The sequence below is a fragment of the Sprattus sprattus genome, assembly GCF_963457725.1.
Source record: "Sprattus sprattus genome assembly, chromosome: 6".
Lineage (NCBI taxonomy): Eukaryota > Metazoa > Chordata > Actinopteri > Clupeiformes > Clupeidae > Sprattus > Sprattus sprattus.
The window spans coordinates 34,809,675-34,829,649 of record NC_137925.1 but is presented as its reverse complement, the minus strand read 5'-3'; the positions used below and the strand labels follow the sequence as shown (position 1 = coordinate 34,829,649).

At 47.5% G+C, this 19,975-nt stretch overlaps 1 protein-coding gene across 3 annotated transcripts in view; it reads right to left on the bottom strand.

Annotated features, from left to right (window-relative positions):
• Positions 1-19,975, bottom strand: part of sorbs2b (sorbin and SH3 domain containing 2b) — a 49,651-nt gene that overhangs the window by 17,560 nt on the left and 12,116 nt on the right. For 2 of the 3 annotated variants that reach the window (XM_080840188.1, XM_080840189.1), the window contains exons 2-14: positions 18,698-18,753; positions 16,432-16,458; positions 16,080-16,204; positions 12,062-12,206; positions 10,762-10,940; positions 9,997-10,063; positions 9,190-9,237; positions 8,769-9,000; positions 8,299-8,413; positions 6,504-6,587; positions 5,168-5,224; positions 3,443-3,492; positions 2,352-2,569 (exon numbers count right to left, since the gene is read on the bottom strand). In XM_080840188.1, the coding sequence (XP_080696314.1) occupies positions 2,352-2,569; positions 3,443-3,492; positions 5,168-5,224; positions 6,504-6,587; positions 8,299-8,413; positions 8,769-9,000; positions 9,190-9,237; positions 9,997-10,063; positions 10,762-10,940; positions 12,062-12,206; positions 16,080-16,204; positions 16,432-16,458; positions 18,698-18,707 (1,357 nt within the window). In that variant the 5' untranslated portion in view covers positions 18,708-18,753. Of the gene's footprint in view, positions 1-221; positions 1,917-2,351; positions 2,570-3,442; positions 3,493-5,167; positions 5,225-6,503; positions 6,588-8,298; positions 8,414-8,768; positions 9,001-9,189; positions 9,238-9,996; positions 10,064-10,761; positions 10,941-12,061; positions 12,207-13,469; positions 13,881-16,079; positions 16,205-16,431; positions 16,459-18,697; positions 18,754-19,975 lie in introns of all 3 variants that reach the window. The other variant, XM_080840187.1, reaches the window with a different exon arrangement.

The following is a 19,975-nucleotide window of genomic DNA, read 5'->3' as shown; positions in this document are numbered from 1 at the left end:
TTCCAGGGGGGAATCCTCAGTTCAAAACTACTCAAGCACATTCACAGGGGCACAAGGTGGTGGAGCATGGCAGTGGTGGAGAGGAGGGGTGAACGGAGAATTACTGAGCGAGCTCAAACACAAGAGAGGGACGCAGGCAGGTGACAATGGGAAGGGTTTTTGTGTCGAGTTGGGAATGGGGGGGCGGGGGGTGGGTTTGGGGCAACGTTTTTCTGATCCACCTTCGTAGCTGTGCTCGGAGCCGTTGAGGAGGAAGAGGCCCTCCTGCCTTCCGATGGTGCTGCCGCTATGGTTGCGGTCCATGCGGGAGTGGCAGGAGACGCTGCGGGGAAGACGCTGCGAGATCTCAGGCTGGCACCAGTCCTGGCTGGCCATGCCGTCAGGCCGCTGATTCAGGTGCCGGGACTCCGGGCTGACCCCGCGCTGCGCCCCGAGCGAGGACTGCCTCTCCGGGATGTCGGGCAGCAGCTCAGCCAACAGGCGGTGGAGTATGTTGTTGTCCGGCAGGCTTCCGCGGCGCTTCTCCGCCTGGATCTGGTCGTATATGTCCTTCAGGGCTGAGTCCAGGGCATCGTACACGGAGCTCTTTGACCGTGGCATGCAGCCGTGCCTGAAGGTAGAAGAGGAAGACGAGGTCTTCTTCCGACGGAAGGGCACCGGGCTGACCAGGAAGGCCAGCTTGTCCAGCCCTGAGTCAGGCTCCTCCACTCTCAGCGGCTGCCGGCACTCCTGCTTGGCCCGCTCATGCTTCAGCATTGTGGTGAAGCGGGTGTAGGAGGCTGGGCAGTGGCCTTTGCAGGTGCTGACCAGTTGTCGGTGCTGCTGGAAGTACTGGTGATGGTGGTGATGGTGGTGGCGTGGGTGGTGCTGATGGTGGTGGGTGTGGTGGTTGTGCACGGGCATGTAGAAGCTCTCTGAGGAGGTGAAGGAGCAGTGGTCGAAGTCGCTCTCGCTGCAGAGGGACGAGCCCTCGATCTGAATGAAGTCGCTCAGGTCGGACACCACAGCGTCTTGCTCGCTGTCGGAGCAGTCGTGCTGGGGGGGAACAGGCAGGCGCAGGTTGTCAGCTGTGATGTGGATGTGCACAGGCGGCACAGGCAGCGGGGGGTGGGCGTTCACCCTGGGGCACTGCGGTCGCCCCTCAGGCGGGTTCCTGGCAGGTGGCTTCCTGGCAGGCGGGTCCTCATCCAGGAGGGACTCGGTGGAGAAGCTGCGCTTGGGGCTGGTGCTCCTCCGTGAGGGCGGCCGGGACCGGCCCTCAGCGCCCAGGTTGGGCATGGATTTGGACTTCTGGATCATCATCTCGAATTGGGTGATCCGGTTGGGTACCATGTTCTGGGGCACCTCGTTGTTCCCTCCTTGGGCACTGGGCGAGCGATCCCTGCGCTGCTCCCGCTCGTAGCTGTGGATGCGGGCCTTGACGGAGCAGATGACCTCAGACCTGATCATGTCACGGCGGTCGATGTGGTGCATCCGCCGGTAGAGCTTGAGGAAACCCGGCGCATCGTGCGCCGAACGATGCCTGACACGGTGTGTCTCTGGAATCTCACATGGTCCCTCCTGCTCCTGGCTGGCGTGCAGGAGCGAACCGGTGCTCTCTGACCGGACCTGGGTCTCCTCGGCCCGGCCCTGTTCCTCATTCAGCAGGTCATCGCAGCTTCGGGACTTGAGCTTAGGCGAGGTCCGCTCCTCCGAACCACCTCTGACTCCCCCTTCCCAGGAATCAGACTCAAGCTGTTCTGAACGCCAACCGTTCTCAAGATGGGGAGGGCTCCCCGAGACCGACAAAGGGATGCTAGAAACCCTGTCCTCATGTTGGTCCTCATTCTGACACGAGGGGATGGAGTCATGCAAGTTATCTGGGTCGTGACTTAAACCATTTAAATGTGCTGAAAACATGGCACTAAAATCCCCACCTTAAAGACATCCAACAAGAGCAGCATGGTAAGAAAGAGACACACGAAAAGACATTAACAAGATCGCAGGGGTAGACTCGCCCAGAGGCTATAGGAGATCAAGAGAATATTCTAACCAGGAGCACGACTGAAGAGAGACTAAAACAAACTCTCTGCTCCCTCTGAAAGAGCAAGACCACTTTTGAAATGCCACAGGCTATAGCACCATGTCTGGATCCTAAAGCATCTGCATCCCCAATTGCTAATGCGTGTAGGGGTGGAGAGCCCTTTTTAATGAGATTTCCATTTCTTTGTGCTAACTGCAAAACATTGCTACGTCACTCTGCATTCTTTTGTTCTGTAAATGTATTAACTCCCTCTTGAGTGAGCAGTGTTGTAGTTGTTGCTTGTTTGTTTGTTTTTGAAGAGCAGGATGTAGGTCATGCCAGCGCTTACCTTTTGATCTAGAGGGGGAGGAGGAGGAGGAGGTGCTCAGGGGCATCCTCTGGGTAAAGGCGCTCCGGGGGGTCTCAGCGGGGAGGAACGAGCCCGGGTGGCTGACGCTCTGGCTCACGCCCTGGCTCACACTATGGCTCACACTCTGGCTGCTCTGCGGCCGCTGGTGGCTTGACGCTGGCTCCGACTTCCGCCTCTTGCGGTTGTCACTGGCGGAACTGTCATTTCAGAGCATGTTAAGTGTGAGGTGGCATTTCTGTACTTTTAAAACAGTAAAACATTTTACAATGTACAATTTATTCATTTAATTAGATTGAAATATTGCAGTTATGACAATGTGGCAATGTGAGAGTATGGTCTTTCTGTAATTATGTGACAGAGGATGGCACTTGTACCGTTTGTCACAGTCAGACACAACACAGCATCTGAATACATTGGAATAATTACAAAGCCTAGGGGTGTTGCTATTAAATATGAATCATAACATTTATTATATAAATATAAAACATATAAAGACATACAAAATAATTGGATTTATTATGGCAGTATTTTTGCACCTACATTAAGACATTTCAATGACATATTTACTCCAGGCCCTTCTTAATTTTTATGGAATTACAAAATCACTGTTCAAGGGAAGTGAAATGTGCAACTAACACACACACACACAAACACACACACACACACACACACACACACACACACACACACACACACACACACACACACACACACACACACACACACACAAACACACACACACAGGGAACATTGCGGCATATATATCATTAGCCACGACAAGGGCAAACTGCTAGGAGGTTCTGACAGGAGTGTGGAAGAAGATTCATACTGAACTGACAGCCCAAACCTCCTCATGCCTACTGAATACACAAAACACACACACACACACACACACACACACACACACACACACACACACACTCCCACACACACACACACACACAAACCAAAACCACATGGCTCTGTATATTTATAGGGCGAAGGCACTGCAAGTGCAACACAGCCTTCATAGTCTATCCACTAAAACATGATCCATTCCGCATGAGAAGGAGAGAACAAACGTGTCTTACCTTGATGGCCGCTCCTGGCTCCTCTCTGCTGGGGTCTGATACAGAGAAGTCTAGAAGAAAATCACCAACAAAATAACAGTGATTTCCTCTTTCCAGCAATTCACTTCATCTCCACCTTACTGGAATAAAAACACAGCCTCTTAATCGGCAGCTGAATCTGCTTGTAGAAGCAGATGAAATCGTCTGGAGAGGCTCCTGTGTCATTCCTGTCGTGTCAATAACATATCCACAATTACTCCTTTGTCTGGCTGTTTCAACATGTCGGCCTATTCTTATAGGATGAAAGACAAACAAAAAAAAAACGAAACAAAAAAACAATAACAACCTTTGGAAAAGCCTCCCTCCCGCATGCATGCTTCCACTTACCAGCGATTGAATGTCGTATAAGGCGGGGAACTCCTTATACGCATGGCTGGAGTACACATTCATTTTCCCCTTCACTGAGGCCCTAGGGCAAGCTCATCTACTCCACAGGCCCCCTACTCTCCCTCTCTGTCTCCCTCTCCCCTCTTCTCCTTCTCCCTCTTCTCTCCTTTCCTTTCGCCCTTCTCTCTCTCCACATGCGGCAGACCTCTCGGTCACTACGCGTTTCTTTTTTAACCCGCCGTGTTAAAAGTAGGCCCCCATGTGTGGCAGCAGGAATGCGCTGGGGCTGTGACACATTTGTGGGAAGGCAACATAAATACTGGACCCCTAAGTGGCAGTTGCCCCCTCAAGCAAGCTCTTAATTGGGCTGCAAATCCCCCTCGCAACAATTTTAAGGAGCTCCCTCTATGGGTTTACTTTTACGGCAGGCTTCCAACCATAACTGTGATTGTAGCCACCCCTCGACACACAGTATGTGCCTCTTAAACAGTCAAACGCACATATGGCATCTACACGTACAGCCTTCCTTTGCTCTGCGTTGGAGGCTACGCCAATCAACAGATGGATCACTTCTGCACATGCTGTACGAAATCTTTACATACGGAGAGATAACATTTGTACAAGTGCAAAACATGCAATATTAACAAATATACAGTAATTCTTACTGTAACATTCCCAAATTGAATCACATTTAAATGATTTACTTGCTAGAGGCACTGAATTATCACAGTGCAAGGTTTCTTATTATTTTGCCCCCGGGGAAATGTACTTTTGGTGATAACAACAAAGGACACGACTTCCAATACGTTGGAAATGTGAACCGGCTATTTTTGCTAAGGACAGAAAAAAACTTGGGTGTCATATGATACAGAACACCCAAGCAGGAGAGCGTCAGAATGTCACAGAATGTCAACAGTTCCCCTGGACACGTCACAACCACGTTGAAGGGGAACCAACAGAGATGAAGCACTGAGGTGATTTGTGAACAGATATTAGAATGAAGCCCTTGATAGTATGTTTACTTGAGAAGATAGCCACTGTTAACCTTAATCAATTAAGGCATTTTACATTTGACATTCTTTGTTATGACCTAATTTAAGCACCTTGGCAATGGACCCTGATGAGAAGATGAGGGGAGAGAATGGGAACATTTATTTGAGAAAACATCAAGCAGCATCGTAATGCTATTTTGATTACTTTTTATTTTAGGTTTACACACACGATCATGTGTTCTATATGTCACTGTCTTTGTTTCTTTCTCACACATGCACACACGGGCACCCACACACACACACACACACACACACACACACACACACACACACACACACACACACACACACGTTTGTTTCTATTTACCTCTGCTTTGACTCGTTGTATGCTCTTTGGGTTATAATCAAGGCGTTTTTTGGGAGGCTTTGACCAGAGAAAGAGCGAGTGATGAGATGGCATGATGTCAATGGCATCAAAAAGGAAAGAAAAAAGGGACAGAGTTATGGATACAGAACAGCTCCGAGCACTGACAGAGATTCTACATCCACCAAACACACACACACACACACAAACACACACACACAGACACACACACACACCACATTACCAAGACAGTGCAAACCAAAACAAGTTCATCTACTGTGACTACCTAACCAAACGCCAATGCACACGTGTATGACTCAAAAAACTACTGAAGCAAATAATCTGGAAGTGGTGAAATAGCTTTGCTCTAATACGGCTGTGCAGTGCAAGTTTTGTTCAAATCTTAACTATCCAGTTAACAATCCTTCTATGTTTGGGTTCGGGTGCAATGCTCAGATCACAAAAACAACATGGCTGCACTCCAGAGAAGACACAAGACGTCAAATATGATAAAAATCAAAGGGACACGATTCTTGTTGGGTTCGGTGTTTTCCCTGGAGTCCAGCCCTGTTGCTTTGCTTCTGAATCTGAGCGTTAGCCTTACATGCAACTTGATGATACAGTGAACCCTTCAGCCCCAGAGCAGCCAATGTAAAAACGTCTGTCTCATCATCAAGCCTGTGTCCCACATTTCTCAGTTTCTCTTTAGTAAACAAACAGCTGTGGTAATTGCGCATGCGCTTCTGGCGTTCTTGTGCCCTCAACAAACACGTTAGCATCGCACGGCTAGTGCACAACACAGGTGGCTAATATGGCAGTGCGAGGGAGCAGGGACTCTTTCTTTGCAACTGGGATGATCATTTGTTTTCCCATATTGCTCATATATATTAAAATCAACTGGAATCAATATTGCCTGCTCCTTTTCAACTGCCATTTTAGGTCTCACCGCGTACCTACAACATTAGCCACAACAATCACTATTGTCATGCTATTGTGTTTAGGGACCAAAACCTCACTCCACACAAAGTACTGATCTATGTCATTTGTCTTCATATCAAACAGTTAGGACCTGAAACCTTTTATTTTGGTCCTGATGCAAATACAACTCTCCGTCTCTGTAGGCATCATAACCTAATACAAAGGCTCAAACCAAAAAAATAATGTAGTGTCCAAGAGCATGTCATATCTGGACTAAAAAGGTACAGATGAACCTAGATCAGTACTTATTCAAAGGACAATATCCAGCTGTATGCATTCCAAAGTCACAACAGCCTTCTAAGTGCTGCCTGTCTCAGCAAGACAGATAAGCGTACACACAGCCAGCTAGCCTGCCACTTACCGGCCGTCCAAACTCCAGCTCAGAAAAGAACTTATACCAGGGCTCATTCTCTAAATCTATCTCATCTGGGATTAAATGACTCATCTGGAGGGAGCGGGGATGAGAAGGAGGGAGGGGGGGTGGGCAAAAATGAAAGAGGTGAGCAGTATGCACACACACATACAAAGACACACACGCACACACACACACACACACACACACACACACACAGACACACACACACACACACACACACACACACACACACACACACACACACACACACACACACACACACACACACACACACACACACACAGACACATACAGCAAGTTTTGTGATAAAACAAGACAGCAGAGAAATGAAAGAAGATGAGGGATGAGAGGTTGATTAATTATGTAAGTCCGCGGAGCCAGATGATTAATTACTGTACAACTTCAGAACCCATCTCTTAAGATACCTCCCTCTTTTATGAATTCTGCAGTTTTTCAAAGCAGTCTTTTAGAAGGACCACTGGAGCATGACAATCTGTTGCACAAACAACATCCTTCCACCAGGGGGCATTGCAACACTGACTATTTGATGCCTTTGTGCACAAAAAGAGAATCACTGATATGACACATCCTCCTCTGCATTATACCCCACTGATGCCTATGCAAGAAACAGTGTCTAACTCAGTTGGTTTGTACAGAATAACTAAATTCATGTAATGGTAAAAGGGATTCCACAGGGGCAAAGCCTGTGTCTGTGAGTAAAGCTAGGGTAACTGTGCAATACTTAATAAAGCTATATATCATCTTAGGCTACTGAAACCTGATGACAGATTACATTTTGAAAGCACACTTTCAGTTCAGTTCTTGTGTACCAACGAGGCGTGAGGGAACAATCCTCTACAGAAAGAAAGGGAGGGACTAAAACCCAGGCTGATTATTTTTGGGTGAGACTCTACAGCTGGATTGATTAATTGATCAAACTCCAAATGTAATGCACGCTTGGGAGACATTAACTCTTGCCTGGGAGTGTGATATTTTCACCAATGTTTTGTGATGGTCTTTTAAAAAATAATAAAAACCTTTTCTTGTTGAAGGATATCTTTAATTATATATATATATATATATATATATATATATATATATATATATATATATATATATAATTCTATAAATTATATGGATCTTTAATTAATTGAAGGATGTCTATGATATCTACATAAGCCATTTGCATTAATTTACATGAATATCATTGCACAGCAATTAAAAAGCCTAGGACTGTGCGTGATTGCCTCTATATATCACCACAGCTTCCTCAGAGACAAATTAAAATGCCAGCTTCTGCACTGATGCCTTATGGGAATTAGCATTTCCCTCACTGGAGCAACAGTGTCTAGTTTTAAAAGATGCAGGATGGCAGCCGTGCTTATCGCATCAGTTTGAAAGATGCTGCATGGCAGCCGTGCGTATCTCATCAGTTTAAAAGATGCAGCGTGGGGGCAGTGCGTATCGCATCAGTTTTGTCATGACCTCTCTCAGCCTGCCTTCCATTCACCACCCCTGGGGGCCCGAGCATGTCAACATCTCCTTACTCAGGGCTAACCCCAGCTAGGTCTATTGAGAAGAAACCCTGGGCCTGAGCATGCTTCTGTGTGCATTACAAAATGTCCAGGGAACATTGACTCATTTCAGCCACTTCATCTAATGAAGGCTGTGGCTGCTTGTCAGACTGCGCTGGCTGCTGGAGGACTTAAAAAAACAAAAACGACATTCGCTAAAGAGGTGATGAAAGAAAGGGGCATAATCTTGCAGTGAGCCCACTTACTGCTTTCTCCTGCTCCAAGATGGAGGACTTGCCCGGCTCATAATCAAAGATGCTCCTGGGCTCCGCACGGTATTTCCGGGTATCCACTTTACTGTCTGGAGGTCCCCAATCATTCCTAAGACAGAACGAGGAAAATCACTGACAGTCAGAACTGAAAGAGTGGGACACCCATGTCTGTACAGGAAGACAGGCAAACTGGGTGTACACAATGAATGTAATACCCAAGGATAGTTCAGTGGGTAATCAAGGGGGTATCCAAAGGCCCCAGGCTGAGGGCAGCAGTTCTTCCAAACAGGTATCACATCATATACAGACAATCCTAACCTACCCTTCAACTACTCTCTTGGGCTCTGGGCTTCCACACACCCGACTACACACAGTATAGCAATTTGATCATCACTGTGTCTATGTGTTAAGGTTACGGGTTAGGGTTAGGGATGTGCTAAGTGTGGAAGTATGTCCATGCTCACATGTCTGGTGTGCTCAGGGTCCGGTCGTGCTCCTTCTCTCGCTCACGAGTGCGAGGGTGGGTATGAGAGTGAGGTTGGGAGGGAGCCGGGGATGAATGGGGCACCTGCGAGGGCGCGCTGGTCGTCTGGAAGGTGTAGGTGCCGTTATCTGACGCACTCTTCGGGAGGGGTCTGTAGGTGTGGGTTTTTGGTGCAGGGTGGGCCTGGATAGAATTGGTAGTGCCACGCTTTTCTGAGGAGAAAAATAAGTGCATGTAAGCATATGAAGGTCAAATGGCAATGACTTGGAAGAGGTATGTATTTATTCAAGTCTTACTCTCTGACCTGGAGAAAAGTTTTGGTATATGAGACACACACACACACTAATAAATAATAAACTGTTTTAGCAGATTTCAGACAATGACAAGGAAATGGGACTCACCAGTACTACTAACTGTACGGACATTCTGGGTGTTCTGTACATAATCATCTGTAACACAGAAAAAATGACAAAATGTGATTGACAGGAAAGAAGATGCTCACAATCCCACTGACAGAAAGAATACATTCAAAACTTGATTAACAGGGCTTAAGACTTCAGCCAAACTTCCACTGCTGCCATGAGTCAGTGGCGTAAATCTACTAATTATCTCTCACCTAAAGCTTTATAATGTGATCGTTAAGAGGCTTATAGAATGAGATAATTAAAAGAAGACAATAAGGCAGAAGGCTGGGGTCGTGTGTCATTCTGGTCCATTTGGTCTGATCCCTGACCCTTCTAATCCACGGGGTCAGGGCTGCCAGTTATCATGTTGAGGCTGCACAGTCAGTTTCCAGTAACGATGTGCCCTTTAATCCTCCCGCTGCTGAGCAAAGCCATTTCATTGTCGCTCTTTTCTGTCGACGCTTGGCAAGTCCTCGCAGTGTAGTAATATGTTCTGCTCTGCAGTGGCAAGTTCTGACCGCACACTTTGATGAATACAGGGCCTCAGTTTTTAGTTTGACTAATTTGATCGGTCACTGAGGGGGCCTGTTTGTGAACTGGTCTTATCCACACAATAAGTTTCAGTTAACCCCTCTTGTTGATCATATTAGCCAAACCACATATTCATATTTGTTTATAGTTTGTTAAGTTCTGTCCGAGCAACAGGGAACCTCCCACGCGATGGATTATAGCGGAACAGATGTTTCGGTAGGTTTATGACTGACCACCACCCCCTCACTGTTTTTCATGTCATCAGAGCCACACCTGGTTTGGGTACGACGTGGATCTGCTTGAACATGGTCTTGTACCAGTCCTTTGGCCTGTCCACACTCTGTGAGGGAGAGAGGTGAAGAAACGCATTAACAGGTGGAAAGACAAACAAAAGCAACGGCGTAAATGGCGACAATATTGCAGTCATGTTTATCAGAGCTCACTGTGCACACATCCTGTAATACCATCATAGATATAGGCCCTCCACGCAGCTATAAAGACACACTGCACTACTAGGCTGTAGCTGGCCACAGTGGCTTGTCAATAACACTGAACTTAACAGCCCCCATATTCTCCCAGAGGCTAAATAAAACCCTCTCTGGGAAACCGCTATTTGCAACCAGGACTCAGGGGGGTGGCTCGGTCCAGATGGCCAAAGATTGATTTGAGATTAATGCCATAGTTACCAATTACAGTCAGAGCCACAGGGCATGGCTGTTCATATCACAGTGGAGAGACATTCACTGGCTATGCATGAATTTATGGCAGTTTCATGCTTTTGGTTCGTAAAGAGTTTTAGTGAGATTAAAAAAGTGCATGAACTTGAAGGTTAACTTCCCAATTCACTTTAAAAGGCTACATCATTTTTTAATGGAATACAGTGCTTTCCAATATGTTACAGAGGTTTCCATATGTACATCAGAGCACGATAAACATCCTAATCTCAGCCTTATCTAGCTGTGACATCATTACATTTAGATATACAATAAAATACACACTGCCTAAAGAAAACTTCACTAAGCATTCAAGACAACTCACCGTTCGGATGGCGATAGGTATGCCGGACTCATCCACGGGGCCGATGCCAGTGTAGTGCTGTGGCTTTAGCGAGGGTGTTCTCCTTGCTTCTTCCTCTTTCTCTTGGATATAGGCAGGGACCTCTGGGGCTGCTGGTGCCGCAGGAGCTGTGTTGGCATGGGCAGGGCCACTGTTAGGTTCTGGGTAGGTAGAGGAACAGGGGGTAAGCTGTGTAATCAAGTGGGATAGTACGAGTTTGTGGCTGTGTCGTTTGGACTAGCCGACGCTCCCATGTCTGATTGCTGGAGAGCGTAGATAGCTTCCGTGAATCCCCTCTGTCATAGATGATACAGGAATTACAACAGCAGCAGCTCAAGAGAGAGAGTGATCCAGAGATGATGCACACTCAGGTCTGAACCGCTCCCAGTCCAGCCGATGAATGAGAAGAAAATGTGAGAGATGTTTTGAGCAAACAAAATCTCGCAATCCTTACCCCCGAAAAAAAAAATGGCTGTGGCTCTTATCCACAGACAATAGAAAGCCTCATAAACACACACACACACAAACAAACTCCCCGTGCACTCACACACACACACACACACACACAAACAAACTCCCCATGAACACACACACACTAATCCGACTGCAGCAAGTCCCCCCCCCCCCTCCTCTCTATCACACTCTGCCCCCGCCCATGCCAAAAGCACTCCGTCACTCAGATTTGTGCTTAATCCCCGCCACTTGCTGTATGGGATTAGACCGATCACTCGATGCAGGGTGGGAGGCACAACCAGGCAAGCGTCAATAACGCTTCAGCAGCCACCCAGGCAGCATCTCTGGTGCCCGGCAACAGCTCTGGCATGCCCTTCTACCAGTTAGTGCTGTATATGCGCCTGGTATGACATCTGATAACCCGATAAAGGGTTCAGGCCCTGTGAAGCGCGTTATTGTTTTGTTGCTATATAAATACAATTGAATTGAACTGAACTGAATTGAATTGAATAACTTGTGCAGTAGGTTCCATATCTCAACATTCACAGCCACTGCACAGCGCTAGCCATGCAGGGCACCACCATGACAGTCATGGGAAAAAAAATTAAAACTTCAAGCACCATGTCTCGAATTCCACGCCTTGCAGACAAGGTACCTAGAAAGCATAACACTGAGGAATGTGTACTATTCTTTTATTTAACTGTCAAGCACTGGTTAATGCTAAATACCGTTTGGCTTTTGTGGGCATTCCTGTGATTAGACTAGCTCCAGGCTTTGCTGGGATTAGCGGGTTGCGGGAGCTTGAGCCGGAGCCGGAGCCTGTACTCACCCATGCTCCTGTGAGAGGCTGACAGGAGCGACAGCCCCGGGCTGAAGGACGGCGGTGCTGGGTAGGCGGACGGGGAGAAAGGCCTCTGGAACTGACTGTGAGGACATCCTGGCACACCTAGGCTTCCATTCACTGTCATCTGGCCCTAGGTCGTAAGGAAAGGTGGGGAGAGGGTGACGGGAGAGAAAGAGGACAGAGAGAGAAAGAGAGAGAGAAGGGAGTGTGTGTGAGAGAGAGAGAGAGAGGGAGAGAGAGAGTGAGAGAGAGAGAGAGAAGGCTCAAACTTGAGGAATAATGACAAAAAGCATTCACTGTGGTGGCAGTCTGAGCTGTGCAACGTTACACCAGCACTAACTTATTCCTACTTATCAAATCAGTGTTGGCTGGGTGGGGGTGGGGGGTGGCAGGTGACAACATAAACAGCACCCTGCAGGGGGACACTATTACTGTAACACACAGTGTCAGGCAGCATCAGTGTAATTACCCAGTGACAACCTCAACACAGACTCCAGTGGCTTAACCAATGATGTTAGTGGGGAGGGAAAGAAGATTAAGTGTCTGCTGTGTTGTGACTAGACAGACACGAAGAATGTCATAGCTAATGCAGAGTTTAAAAACAGACTCCTATAGCGGAAATTCAGAATTCATAAGTAATTATAAAGACAGCGATGCTGGTTTCACTTTTTCACTTTGAAGTTCGATCAAGACAAAATTAGTGTGAAAATGTGACTGAGGTAGACACACGGTGAAATCAACAACAAAGATTGACTAGCAGGATTAAGTTGACAAGCAGGATAATGTTGGTCAGCAGGCTCAGCAGTGCCACATCCCCCACACCCTAAATTTGGCACCAAGGATCACCATCACATTATGGGTTTGAGAGGGGTCTGTAAGGCAAAGGAGATTAGTGAATGCCCTGAGATCTGCCTGAGTGGGACGGCACATGGAAATGGAAGACAGGCAACAAGACCTGGGGACTGTTTCAGATGGAAACACCTACAAGTGGGTCTCAGAAAGCACCTGTCAGTCAGAAGGGGAGGGGGTAGGGCCTGAAGGCTTAACATGTCATGTGTGACAGAGAGACCAAACAGAATGGGAGAAAACAAAGAGAGAGCAAAGACACCAGGTAGGAGAGCGACTGGAAGAGTGGTGAGTGACGATAGAACGAGAATAGTGCCATAAAACAAGGAAGAATCAAGGAAGAACAAGTGACAATGACAAGAAATGACAGAGGATATGAGAACCGCTAAAAAAAAAGCAGATAAATTGAACAAAGGTAAAGAGGAATGATTACAGGTAAATTGGAACTGAAATCAAAGTTTAAAGAAGAAAAAGACAGGAGGTGACAGAACAAACAGCAGGTGAATGAGTGCTGCGGAAGTGGAAAAGAAGCCTGGTGTATATTTACATTAGCAGTGCTAGCGGTGGTTAGCGCAGTGTCGTCGGTGAGGGCCGAGCTCTGGCTCAGCGTGGGGGACGGGGTGCGCGTGCCCACGCCTGCCTCCGAGCCCTGGCAGCCGTGCAGCTCATCCAGCAGGGCCGTGGAGACGTCGCTCTGCACACTGCGCACCGAGTACTGGCTGAGGGCCGACGCCGTGCCGCTTTGAGCCACCCGCGGGTCGCCCACCGGGGACGCGGAAGGGGACAGGAGAGGAGGAGGGGGAGGGGGAGGGGGGTACTGCGGAGGGGGAAGTTGGGTGTTGAGTTCCACCAGGTCGGACGAGGGGCAGAGGAGGAGGTTTGGGGACAAGACACCCCATGGGGGCAGTGGAGCCGCTGCAGCAGAGAACGCCTGCCTTCGAGCGGACGAGGCCTCGGGCTGGACGGAGAACAGAAGAGAAGAAGAACATCAGAGTGAAAACATCACGGGAGAGCCATGACGTCAGGAGAGCTGAAAGGTCACAGGTTAGAGGGCGTGGAGATGAGGACGAAAAGATGTTCAGTGAAAGCAAAGTATGAAGTATTAAGAAAATGAAAATAATTCGAAAAATAGCTGGCTTGGCTCGACCAGTTAAGTCTGTGAAAATAAGTGAGTGTTATCTGTGATGAATATGATGAGTCTGCCAGAGACCTGTAGGTACTTCATTAGAGCATGGGAGAGCAATGGATTAACAGGAAGATATGAAGATATAACTGGAGAGAGGTAAGCTTGAAGAGGATAATATATGTATCAGACCTACTTCCTTTGCATAAACCTTTCAGAGAACTGAGCTTACACTTACACCTGTAAAATCTCTTTAAAGAGAGCATATGCTAGCAGGGTTCTGACACTTCAAATTCCATTGTTTATTTCTCTGTTAGAATCTTCAGAGATTTGGTTTTTTTCCTCCATCCAATTACTTTTGAAAGATTTCCCACAGGGTAAAAAGTACAGGGAATTTGAAGTTATTAGGGCCGAAGCTCTCATACAGTGTACTTCGTACAGCAGCAACTTTTACGAGTTGCAAAATCTGTTCAACTTTTTTGACAGCTAGTGAACAAGCATTAGTCTCAGAGTTAGTTTGATCTGGTACGGCACAGCATACGGTGTGAGCCAGCGGGTTAAACAAGTAATGATGGTTACTTGTTAGTCTCAAAACAGTTTGAAACACTGGAGTACCACGTGTGCCTGGGTACTGGGCAGCGGTGGACGGGATGATGCCCACTGGACTACAGGCTCCGGATGCCGAGGACGGGTTGATGGGGGTGCTTGGAACTGCTTCAGGGGCCAAACCCGAGGCCTGGCATAGACCCGGATGGAGAGACAGGATACGTGCCTCTCAGGCTGCTGATAGGGGCTCAGGCTGGGTTGCTGGGGGGTGAGAAGCTGCCAGCTCTGCATAGCAGGTTGTTCTGCGGCTGGGGAGAGGCTCCCTCCTCGTACCTGGACGTTAACAGGCTGTGTTTTAGCACTAGCTATTGGGCTTGGTGTAGCAGTACGAGGTAACAGTCTGATTAAAGACTCAAGAGAGTTACTCTCATAGAGAAAGGAGGTGCAGCCTGTGGCTCCTCTGCAGAATGAGCTCCAAGGGGGAGCCACTGGACCATGATGACCTGACTGAAAGGACTGAGGGAGAACTGATTGAGGGTCAGTGAGAGCTGACTGCAACTGACGGCTGTCTCTCTGTGTGGGTGGGACCTTAAGATAATGGACAAAACAGCCAAACAAAGGAGATGCAAACAAAAAGGCAACAAAAACTGAGAATAAAAATGAATTAGAAATGCAAACAAACATCTTGAATGCATGTCAACAGGACAATACAATCCAGCAATCATTCAATGCCTAGGTGAAGCATCTCAGATCAAATAAAGTCCCTCAATTCTTCTCTGTAAAGTTATATCCCAAGCAGATGGGCCCAAAATATGAGTCTTGGTGAATTTGCCTCCACATGCCCTTACATAGTCACTGTCAGAACTCCTAAAGTAGACATGTTTAGGTTGGCAGCAAAAGGCCTAAGCTGTGCAGATCTGACCAAACATAAATAAAGCACATATCCCCTTGGGGTCTTCAAAGCGTTCCCTGCAGTTTTTCTTGAAATATCACCACCGACTAAGAGGCAGTCTTTCTCCAGTTCAGCTGAGGAAACGTTAGTGACACTGCGAGGGTGAGACTGAGGCCGTAGGCAAACCAAGTACTTTAGGTAAATAAATAATACAGGTTATATTATATTCACACACTTTATTTTGGTAGCCGGTAGCTCAATGTGACATTTCTTTGCCTCTGCTTCTGGCCACCTGCTATCTAGACATCCACTGCAGGGAAAGGTAGCAAAACACATACCTGACTCCTGAGAGAATCAGAATATGCCTTAATGACAACATTCTTCAAATACCTACAATAACATGTTATTCAGATTCACATCATCTCCTGTGGAATGTCCTAGTCGCTTTTACTTCCTTCCCCAAATGGCTAAGAATGCAAATACACACAACAATGTGCCGCCTCTCTCTCACTTCCACAAGTATTTCCTCTCCAGGTCCCACAGCAACTGTCAACTCAAAGCAAAACACACTTCGACAAACAAGTGGTTTCACCTACCGGCGTGGGCGACTTCTTCTCCTGCAGGTTTGGCCTGACGCTCCTGTAGCCCTTGGCGGCCAGAGAGGAAGTGGTGGCGTCTCCATTCCTGAGGGGCTCGCCGGTGCCGTACGACCTCCAGACATCTACTCATCACCAAACACAAAGAGCACATTAACACTCTCACAAACAGCTCTTTCCCATGTTGTTTTTTTTTACAGGGAAGCATTCTGCACAACTAGGGACTCCAGTAGATTTGTAGAATTTTGCATTAAAACTATTTTTTCAACTGGTAATTATTCTGGTTTTTATCATTGTGCATCCTACTTTTGAGTACTAAATGAGAGAAAGTGCGAAGAGGCATTTCACCCACCTGACTCTGGCGAATGAGACTCTGTACCTAAAAAACAGAAACGAGAGTTAGAATTCCATTTAACATTAAGTCACATTTCCCAATTGGACCCAATGACAACATCATTTTACGCCTGTATTTAAATCGGTTCTGTTTGATGGCTGTGACAAAACTTGCAAAATGCTTGCATGACATAAAAGTGATATTTCTGCTGGCTATATAACGACCCATGGTAAAGAGCTGGGGGAATAGGAGGAAAGACAGCAAAGACAGAGGTTGTGATGAAGACTGAAGAGGTTGATGAGCACCTCAGCGCGAGCTTTCTCCAGCCTTCAGAAAAGGACACTGATCGAGAAATTCCAGGGATATGATGACCATATACAAGGAAATTAAATCTGAAGGACAGCACCTTTTAATATCTGTTTCAGGAGCGCTGGTCCTCCACACTCCCAATATTACACAACATTGCACAGGACAATGTTACGAACCGTTAATGTTTATTCACCAAGTTTATAAAGTGGCAGTTCAATCCAGCAGGGCCTCGCCGTCCGTGGAATAATCAAACAATGGAGACTATGTTTGTGTGAGGTCATAGTCCGTAAAGACTCTCAAACAAAGGAGGTCACCCAGAGAGGAAACCAGGCTGAGAAGTAAGTGTGTGGGTTTGAGGGGGGCGGGGGTTGGGACTTAAGTACACAATTGTTGCCATGGCGCTGCACAACTATGGCAACAATCCAGCCACTGTGAGGTGCCTTTTCCCTTTTAAGTTCAGGAGTGGGGAAGCCCTGCCCTGCCCTGCTATAATGTGATTCCCTGGAGTTTCAGGACATGTGAGAATGCAGGGGATGAGAAGAAGGGGAAAGAGAGAAAGTGCATCCCCAGAGAGACACAAAAGAGAGGGGTTTTAAGAAAGCTGAGCAGGAAAAGGAGGGACAGGCAGAAAGAAAAAGAAAGGAAGAATAATCCTGAGGAAGTAAGGAGGGTTTCAATCCATGGAAATCCATCCAAAAAAGTGAAAGGAAAAAAAGTGGTTAGTTCCCCTGATTCCCAAACCCATAACCAACATTTCATTTAACATGATGTTTACACAAAGAACATTTCTCTAGCCCCCCCCCCCCCCCCCCCCCCCCCCCCATATATCCCAGGAGGATTAGACAGTGCAGGAGCAGCATTAGTACCTGAGACCCCGCACAGGTTTGGAGAACTCTGGATTCTCTTCATGGGTGTTAGAGCGAGCGAGAGGCTTGTGCTTTGGCGAGCGTATCCTCCACTGTCTGTGAGAAGCATGGCTGCGTGACAGGCCCATTGGCCCACAGAGGGAGGGAGGGAGGGAGGGAGGGAGGGAGGGAGAGAGGGGTTGGGTGTTAAGCACATGCATGAAAACCGCGGCCCAGCCTGCCGCACTGCTGCAATGCATTCATGGAAATTTAAGTCAACAAAAAAAAGTTAATGAGCATCATGTGACTGAGGTGCCACATAATACTATATGTGAGCAAACCACACAGGCGTGCCATTCAAATGACCCTACATGCAAAGTGGCTGATTTCGAGGGGGCATGATTCACTAAGAGGGTTAATGGAGCAAAGCTTCTTTTCAGCATCAAAGGGAAGTAAAATTCAGTTCATCAACGTCCTCCCTGCAGATAACACAACTGTAGGTATGAAGCAGAGGAAGACAGAAAAACCCAAGACAGGATGAAAATGATGGGAGACAGGCAGGCGTGAGTTGTGCTTGTGGATGTTCAACAGGATCTCATCCGCACAGCTGTCTGCAGGGCGTGGTGTTGACAATGCCAGGCTGAGTAGTGGTGAGATATCCCCCCATGAGTCAGCCTGAAACTACCCCCCCACTCACACAAACACACAGACACTCACACTCACACACATACACACACACACACACACACACACACACTCACTCCAGAAGGAGCTGGCATTTGAGATGCTGAGGCTATTGTGAGCTTTTCAAATTCTGATGTGTGTGTGTCTGAGTGTGCGTGTGTGTATGTGGATTTGATGGAGAGGGTGAAGCGAGGAGGAAGTGAGATAGTCAATGTGCTTGCGGGAAACAGGCGCAGCAGGTCACTTTCCCAAAACGCATGAGCTGAATGCACAAACACATGCATACTCTGTCCAAAACAAAGACACCGCTGAGGAGCAGGAGTAATGGGCCAAGAAGAACGCTCCGCTGCCGATGTGTTGAGAAACATCCAGTCCGAGGCAGCATTACAGTAACCTACACAGACCGCGTAATTTTGTTCGGATGTAAATGTAATAAAAACACACACCTGTATTCATGTTGAAGATCTCTCCTTCCAGATGTGTTTTGAACTCTCACACTATCCTGTATGAAAAAAAAGGAGAAACTGTTAGCTAAACATCCTGTGAGAACGGAAACAGTGTTGCGGTTAGCAGCATTCTAGCATTCATGACAATACTCATCGGTACTAATAAACAACATTTTGTCAAGATCAGCAATTCAAACTGCCCAAGACCAAAACAGATATCAGTTCATCATAACAACAATGTTGAAAAACAAAACACGCAGATCCAGGTGCTAAATCTAATTGGCTCACAATACGCAAACAGGACAGGAAGAGGAAACAGGACTTCCGTAACTGCCAGCCCTGTCTGTATTTCCACGCAAACAAGCACTGGATCTGTCCCGGCTCGTCCAGGCTTTCTCCTCCAAAAGCAATGTGAGGCGTGAGACGCGAGCGGGAGAGGGGAGAGGGATCTGTCGTCCCGTGCTGTCACTTCTAAACCTCCGCCTCAGGATATGAGCAGGGCTGTGTAAGGTGATCCCAGCCTGGTGTTTTGGCACAGGGACACGCGGTGCTGTATCAGGATACAGTCTGCTGCTATGCCCCCCCACACACCCCACCCCACCCATCCAACACCCAACACCCAAACCATGCTACAGGCACACACAGGGCCACCACTCACACATTACCCCTTTTGGTGTTTGAGGGCTTAAGGCATAATTGCCCCCTGTGTAAGTGAGCCAGCCAGTCAGCCACCGGCACTTATGTCTAGCTCCGACAGCCAAGATGCAAAACAGACATCACAGCTCCTCGCTGATGAACATAGCCACACAGGTGTCTGCGTCTTGTCATCCCTTCTCTTCTGTTGCTCCCAGGATGTCTGAACCCTATCTGTGTCCTGAAGAGCCAAAAAGATGTGATGTGCCTATTAACTTTCAAAGAGCCCCTATTACACCTAGTAATGGGACAGCGGTGATGCGCTTGTATAATTACATGACCTTACCGAACAGCAGAAAGGGCCCCGGCTGAACAGACATCAGGCAGGACATGTGAAGATATGTGACACCTCAGAAGCAGCATTCTCTTGGACACATGCCGGGCGTTTAGAGTATGGGCGTAAGCCGGTGTGTGTGCGTGTGTATGTGTGTGTGTGTATGTATGTGTTAGCGTGTGTGTCTCCATCAGCTTGGAACGCACATACATGACTACATAAAACAAGAGAGCTGCCATGATCTTGCCATAGTTCCCATGCACTGCAATGGGACAAAGCAGTTCAGGCAGGGGCTAGCACTTCCTGCTGCT